Here is a 7,452-nt window from a genome sequence, read left to right on the forward strand (position 1 = left end):
GTTCAGAGCACTTCAGAATTTGGGGGACCTGTATCAATCTTGTAGGCCGCCACTGCTGACCTCTTCTTTTGTAAGTTGCCTGGTTGGTATGCTGATCCAATAGCCTCAATACTTCGAGTCAAAACTCTTTGATTTACATGCTTCGTCCAGGTTGGCTCAATGTGCAACATCCTTGTTCTGGGTCAGTATTTCATAAAGTATTAAAAATGGTGGTCAGGTAACAAGCATTTTCAGAAGGTGTGTGCAGTAATGGTTTCTCCCATGCTTCTGTCCTCACAGGCTAACTTAAAGTACATGCAGACAGCTCCAGGTGTCTGCTTCAATGAACTTTAACTTTCTTTATCTTTTTAATTAGAGCTGTACTTTGAGAAAGCCATATTAAAAAAAGGGAGTCAACCAGAAAACACAACATTGAGGGCTCATGCGCACCAGCAGATGCGTTATACCATGGTTGCTGATGTGTGCCAATGCATTGTAATGACAACGCACTGTTAACTTTTTACCAGCTTTATTAAAATGTCATTCAGCTTTATGATGAAATGCTGTGTAGTGCATGTCAACACATAAAAAGTACAGCTCACTCCTACGTTCTGCAACACACACCACTGTACAGTAAAATTGTATGGCTCATGGGAATTGCCTAGTCTTTACATTGTGCCTGGGGTTGGATGACCTGCCCAACACAGCACAACAGTACTAGTGTCAACGAACCAAAATTTGGTATTTAGTTTTTTTAAATGCTAGGTTACATAATTTACTATTTTGTTTAAACATAGTTCCACAGGATACCATGTTTGCAGTTCAAATTAAAAAAAAATAGTACACTTTGGATCACAGAAAACTGTCCACCTTTTTTATTGAAATAAAGTTCATCCAAATATAACAATAGAAGCTGACATGCATGGACAAACATCAATATTTTATAGATTCGTCATAATTTATAACCATAGTATAATGGAGTTGAGCTTGGTGCCCTGGGGCAGGTTGTTATAGAGCAGCAAGTTAATATAGGCTCAGACAATCATTTTCACTACATCCACATACTGTACTACAACAGGGATGCCACAAATAAACAAACTCTATGTCCATAATGAATGTGAATTACTGCCTTGAGAACAATGCATAGAAAAAAGGAGGGAAAGAGTTTTAAAGTGCTTTTCCATAATAGTGGCAAATTGGTTTTCAAATTACAGAAATAACCGGTGCCTCTTCTAACAATGTGTAGATTTACTTTGAAAGGCCTCAATAAAATTGTTCCCCAAATTGACTCACAAAAATTCAATTTACACCAAAGTCAGATACTACTTGTGGTGTTTGTTTAAAAGGGAGGTGGGCCAGGCAATAGGAGAAAGACTTTCTGGCCATAGTTATGAAAGTACAGTGACAAAGCTGAAAAGAGTTGCAAGGGGGTATAAAAATAGCATTATCCGACATTCTACATGCAGTATTGTACGGTTGTTTATTATATTACTGTATAAATGTGAAAAGAAAACTAGAAAAGAAAAAAGAACCTGTAAACATAATGTAGACTTACTCCCAATGATTGAAAATCTCATGAAAATACCTTTGGCAGACACACACCATTATGCATAATACATTTAAGGCAACCCTGATGAGTTATATTAATATTTACAGCAACTTAATTAAAAAAGTTTCCAAGGCAAATACATACACATTCAAGTTCAACCTGCCGTTGGTTTTTAGCATAAGAGGTTCTTTAATGGAAAAAAAAAAAAAAATACAAATAAAAAAAGGTGAAGTGGAACAATATCATGTACGCTTATATATAGGCAAAACATAAAAATTCAGTAAAGGGGAGAATTGAGTAGTAATTATGGTTTTAAAGAGTAGTAAATACACAGGAAGGAAATAAGGTCTGCAATGGTAGAGAGGGAAGAAAAGAAAAAAAACTGTATCATCTCACAATGCTACCACCAGAACAACACAGAGCAGAGCAAACTGTGTGGCTAACTTCAGACATGCACCAAATTTAACTGAACGATTAATCCAATAAACTTAAGTGTTGCCCTGAAAATCCTTTAGTGCTGAAAGGGATTTGAAAAGTATAAAAGATCAACAAACCACATTTCTGATTTCATACTGAAGGAAGAAAAAAAAATGGTAAGTGAAGTTTGCATAAACTGCTCCAAATGATGTGTGAATTCCAGTAGCAGCCGCCTTCATTCTCCTTCCTGCCCGTACACGAGAGGCAGAATGGAAAAGACGCTGGGAAAAGAAGAAGGTTCAGGTGCTGGGACCTCAGTAATGCCTGGACTTGGAATGCTGAATAAGCCACTGCAATGTAATGTCTGAAAAAAGAAGAAGAAGACAGACAGAGGATAAAGAAGTTGTGATTACGAACAGGAAACCTAACTGTACAGTCTCCCACATTTCTAAAAACAGAACTTTTACAAAAAAAAGGAAGCACAAGTAACACACACACTTTCAGTAACACTAGAACAAAAAACAGCAACGTTAAGCTGATAATTGAACTCTTAATAAATACAGTTTAAGCCCTGAAATATAAAAAATCAAAAAGGTTTTGAAGTTATTTTAATTGCGGTATTAAAATTGATTCTAGGGCTGAAACAACTAAAATCAATTATAATTGAAAATTATTGTCAACGATTCTCATTATCAATTAGTTGATTTTCTATTAGTTGAATCACCGGCCGCCAAAAAGCTCCTCTGCTCTCCTCCCTGCTGGTGCTGGCTGCAGCGGTCTGTGTCCCTTTCAATCCCCACTGCTCTCCCCACCTGTATCAGCAGAGGCAACGGGACACAGACCACTGCAGCCGGCACCAGCGTGGAGAAGAGACTGCAGTGACTACATTCCCCCGTTGTCCCCTCAATACCCCCACTGCTGCACCGGTCGTCTCCTCTGCCCACCCAGTTTACTTCTCCGCTCCCCCGTACCCCCTCTTCTGCCGGTGTTCTATCAATCCCTCGGACTCAAGGGATTGATAGAGCACCGGCATCTAGTCTCCCCCCTCAAGAGCACCGGCATCTAGTCTCCCCCCTCAGCAGCTGGAAACAATAGCCAGCCTGCTATTAGATATTTTAACATTGCAATAGCAGGCTGGATATTGCACCCGCCCACTGTCTGCTGTCAATCAGCAGAGGAGGACCTGAAGGAGAGAGTTAATAGTGACAAAGGCAATCTTGTAACTGTGGTCTGCCAAGGAAATAACTGGTGGGTTCAAAGAGTGGCCTCTAAAAGAATCCCTTTCAATCCCCACTGCTCTCCCCACCTGTATCAGCAGAGGCAACGGGACACAGACCACTGCAGCCGGCACCAGCGTGGAGAAGAGACTGCAGTGACTACATTCCCCCGTTGTCCCCTCAATACCCCCACTGCTGCACCGGTCGTCTCCTCTGCCCACCCAGTTTACTTCTCCGCTCCCCCGTACCCCCTCTTCTGCCGGTGTTCTATCAATCCCTCGGACTCAAGGGATTGATAGAGCACCGGCATCTAGTCTCCCCCCTCAAGAGCACCGGCATCTAGTCTCCCCCCTCAGCAGCTGGAAACAATAGCCAGCCTGCTATTAGATATTTTAACATTGCAATAGCAGGCTGGATATTGCACCCGCCCACTGTCTGCTGTCAATCAGCAGAGGAGGACCTGAAGGAGAGAGTTAATAGTGACAAAGGCAATCTTGTAACTGTGGTCTGCCAAGGAAATAACTGGTGGGTTCAAAGAGTGGCCTCTAAAAGAACCAAGATCCTATGAAGGCAGTAGGGTGCATACAGAGGAAGCAACGTGAGCAACACCCTGCAGAAAAGCCTTTTCTAAAGGAGTGGGAGGCAAACCGGTCCTTGAAAGGGGATAGCATGGGCTGAGAGTTGTCCCTTTCCAGGGTTCCAGTATTGAAGGGACAACCACATTTTCCCCAAGTTCCAGGATATTGATGGGAAGTAGAGGGTATTCAGGATTCCTCTGAAGCCTACAGACTGGCATTCAATGTGAGAACCTTTCAAGTCATTGGGAGGAAGGACTTCCCTGATGGAAATGCACCACTCAATGGAGAGTCTGGCATAGTTGGTCAGGCAGAGGAGGTGATCTATAGCCCATTTGTCTCATGCAGCCAAATGGACTCTCTGCCTTGCAATGATCTGAAGTGAAACTGGGTGTATGAGACTGCCCCAAATGAGGCTACCATCAGGCCCAGAAACTTCATGCAAAGCAAATGGAGGGACGGCTCTTGGACTGAAGGATCAGAACATGTAAGATGAAGGACAGGTGCTGGTCCTGGGGAAGAAGGACCCGGGACAAGGCCTTATACAAAACTAGGCCCAGATACTATAGCGCCGATTTCTGGAAATTGACAATCCATCCAAATCTCTGCAGATTCCATCCACTAGACACTGGATGCACCATCTTTTATGACAAAATCTGGGACCGAGTGCTTTTTTAAGCAGAAGATTGTCCAGATAAACCACTATGTGGATACCCAAACCAAAGCCACAGCAAGACACCGGAAGCATTGATGACGGGGGAAAGTGTGGATGTGTAAGTGGACATCTTTGAAGTCCAGAGCATACCCTTTGGTGAAGTAAGGTGATGACTGACCTGGCCAATTCAATGTGGAAATTTGAATTCGAAGGAACACTTTAAATCTTTAGATCCAGAATAGGGCACATGCCTCATTTTGCCTTGGAGACAGTGTTATAGGTCTGAGCAGTACCTCTGGAATCTTTCCACGATGGGAATGGGAGCAATGACCCCTTGAGAAAAAGCAGCTGCTGGAGAGCATACAGATCTGCCTGTTTTTGCAGAAAGGATGAATTTGATGACATTAAGCAAAGTGGGAGGCAGAGACTAAAACACTCAATTACAGCCCCTGAATATGACACTATGCTCAAAAACAAACTTTAATTTCTTGGGACTTTATGGCTGAAAAGGCCACCAGATCCGCCCTGCCAATGACAAATGGACGCAGCCCCTCAATGGTAGGAGGGCTTGCTTTCTTCTGGACCTGGTGGGCTTTGAGGTTCAAAATCAAATGCCAGGTTTGGGCTTGGTGCCCAAGGCCTATAAGAGAAAAAAAGGAACGCTTTAAATTTGGGAGCCAAAGGCTTACCTGCATGAGCTTTAGGTTTCATTTCCGCTACTGGGACTGCCATTTTTTTTTTCTTTTTTTAGAACAACACCTCAATAAAAAGGTACTGCTAGGCAAAGAAAATGGGAGGGAAAACCAGGGGGAGGCTAGTCACCAAAGAGAACAGGCTCCAGGAACAAGCATACAGGAAAGATCTTAGCAGTTTTGGGCATTTCTAAAAGGAACCCAGGCTCTTTACCTTAGGATAGGCAGAGGTAGGCTCCTCTAAGGCCAGACAATGGTGTGCCACGTCAGTAAGGATCGAAGTGGTCTCCCCAAATTTGGAAAAAAAGATATCAGCAGATTCAGGATCTGAAGCCTCCGAATCAGATAAAGCATCATTCTCCTAATTTCCACAACAGGGAGAAGAATGTCAGAGACAGATGATTTTGGAACAGAGGCTGAGAGGGCCTGTGGTCCCTGTGATCTGCAACCTCCAAAAAAGGAAGAGAGCCTGCCCATTCAGACAGTGGGCTGAAAACTCCTCTCTAAAGAAGCAGACAATGAGAGTGTACCAGAAAGTGGCCTCAAAGTAGAAAAAAATAACTGGGAACAATAAAAAAGGTCAGAACATGGGCTATGGGACAGAGGCTAAAACACCCCCCCCCCCTCATCAGTTAGCAGAGGGTGAGCTGGAAAGGCCTTCTCACCCACTGCCTTTGCAAATATGATCTACCTTGTACGTGAGGAATGTCCCACAAAAGGTTACTCACAACCAACCACTGTAGGAGTGGGAAGCAAACCTTCTGTGCCAAGCAATACAGGCAGCTAGATGATGTGTAGACATCCAAGGATCGCTGTATCGTGTGTAGTTGAGCAGCAACAGTGACTCAGCTGGTCAATTGGAAAGGAGCAACAGTACTCTGGGCACAAAGCCGAGACTTATTATGGCAGACATGTTGTTCCCCCATCAGGAGGATGTTAGTAGCAAGTCCTATCCTGGAATCACCCTCTGGATGGACATACCCCCCTAATGTGTCTTCAGGCACAGAGTTCCAGTGAGAGGTGGACCACTACAATGTAAAAACGATTGGTTAAGACCAAGTCCTGTACTGAACGAGTAAGAAAAAAAAACTTTTTTGCAAGAACACTGCCAAAAAGAAAGCCCCCAGAAGTCGTTATATCTGAAATGTAAAAATATATTTCAGTCTGCAAGGCATATATAGAGAGCTAAAGTGTTTAAAAGGGCCATTTGGCATAAAAACTAGGCATGTTCAATGAAGTTCATAAGACAAAATGTATGCAGTCTTCACTTTTAAATCACTCACACCAGAATTAGAGGAAATGTGTAACAGCCCAACCTTACCTATATTATCTTTCTCTTTACACGAAATAGAATAACAACAAATTTCTCGATCTTGAATAGCCGAAAGATTTCTACAAAAGAAGCAAAGAAACTGAAAGTTAAAAGAAGCACAATACAATTACAAAACTATAAAAGAAAAAAAATAAGGCTCAACCAATTCTACAAAATGTTATTTCAGGAATAGATCATTAATAGGTGACACACACTAACACACACATTGTTCCTGCAATACCAAGTATGGAGAATAGGAATAATTAAAATTTCTGGTATGACAAACAGGAATTTTGTACCCCCTATAAAATCCTTTTCTTGGAGTCATTTGGGGGACTCAGGAAGTCTTTAGCTTATAGTGCCTCCTACAGGAGAATAGAACACTGGCAAATGCAAGAACTGTGGGATAACTCCTCCACTACCAGCAGCAAAGCAGTCTTTTTTTTTTTCTTCAAGAAGGAGCAGTGGTGAGAGACTCTCACAATCCGAACCACATGCAGACAATTGAGGGACATTTTCTTTTGGTGAAACGGAGAGGAAAAAAAAAAGAAGAAGAACAATGTCCTGGTTGAAGCGAAAGCCAGAAAACTAGGCAAGAAGGTCCTGGACCCAGTGGCGTCACAAGTGGGGTGCGACCCACACCTGGGTGCCACCATTGGAGGGGTGACACCAAAGTGAGTCATTTTTGTGTCACCCCCTATGAAAGGTCGGGCACTCGGTCATGGACCGAGAGCCCGACAGTGTCAGGAGAGAGGAGGGGACCAGCCGGGTGAACGTCCAGTGCGCATGCGCGATGACGTGCGTCAACATCATACGCGTGCGTGATGATGTCACGGTGGGGTGTCACCCAGTCTCCTCTCCCCAGTGACACCCAGCCTTGGGACGCCACTGCCAGAAAAGGTTTTTTGCAGGATAGGCCCGCTAGCTCCCGATGCCTTCATAGCTTTCCACTGGGTACTCTGGTTTACTCACACATTTCAAAAGACATACTGATAGGTTAAATGACACACACACACACACACACACACACACACACACACACACACACACACACAA

General features: G+C 43.3%; 1 protein-coding gene across 2 annotated transcripts in view; it reads right to left on the reverse strand.

Annotated features, from left to right (window-relative positions):
- Positions 1-839: 839 nt before the first annotated feature.
- Positions 840-7,452, reverse strand: part of LOC108788037 (ADP-ribosylation factor-like protein 8B-A) — a 34,789-nt gene continuing 28,176 nt past the window's right edge. Inside the window, exons 6-7 of one of the 2 annotated variants that reach the window (XM_018557759.1) lie at positions 6,406-6,476; positions 840-2,309 (exon numbers count right to left, since the gene is read on the reverse strand). In XM_018557759.1, coding sequence (XP_018413261.1) covers positions 2,260-2,309; positions 6,406-6,476 — 121 coding nt within the window. In that variant the 3' untranslated portion in view covers positions 840-2,259. The remainder of the gene's footprint in view (positions 2,310-6,405; positions 6,477-7,452) is intronic. The other variant, XM_018557760.1, reaches the window with a different exon arrangement.

The sequence above is a fragment of the Nanorana parkeri genome, unplaced genomic scaffold, assembly GCF_000935625.1.
Source record: "Nanorana parkeri isolate BGI_ZX_2015 unplaced genomic scaffold, ASM93562v1 scaffold301, whole genome shotgun sequence".
NCBI lineage: Eukaryota > Metazoa > Chordata > Amphibia > Anura > Dicroglossidae > Nanorana > Nanorana parkeri.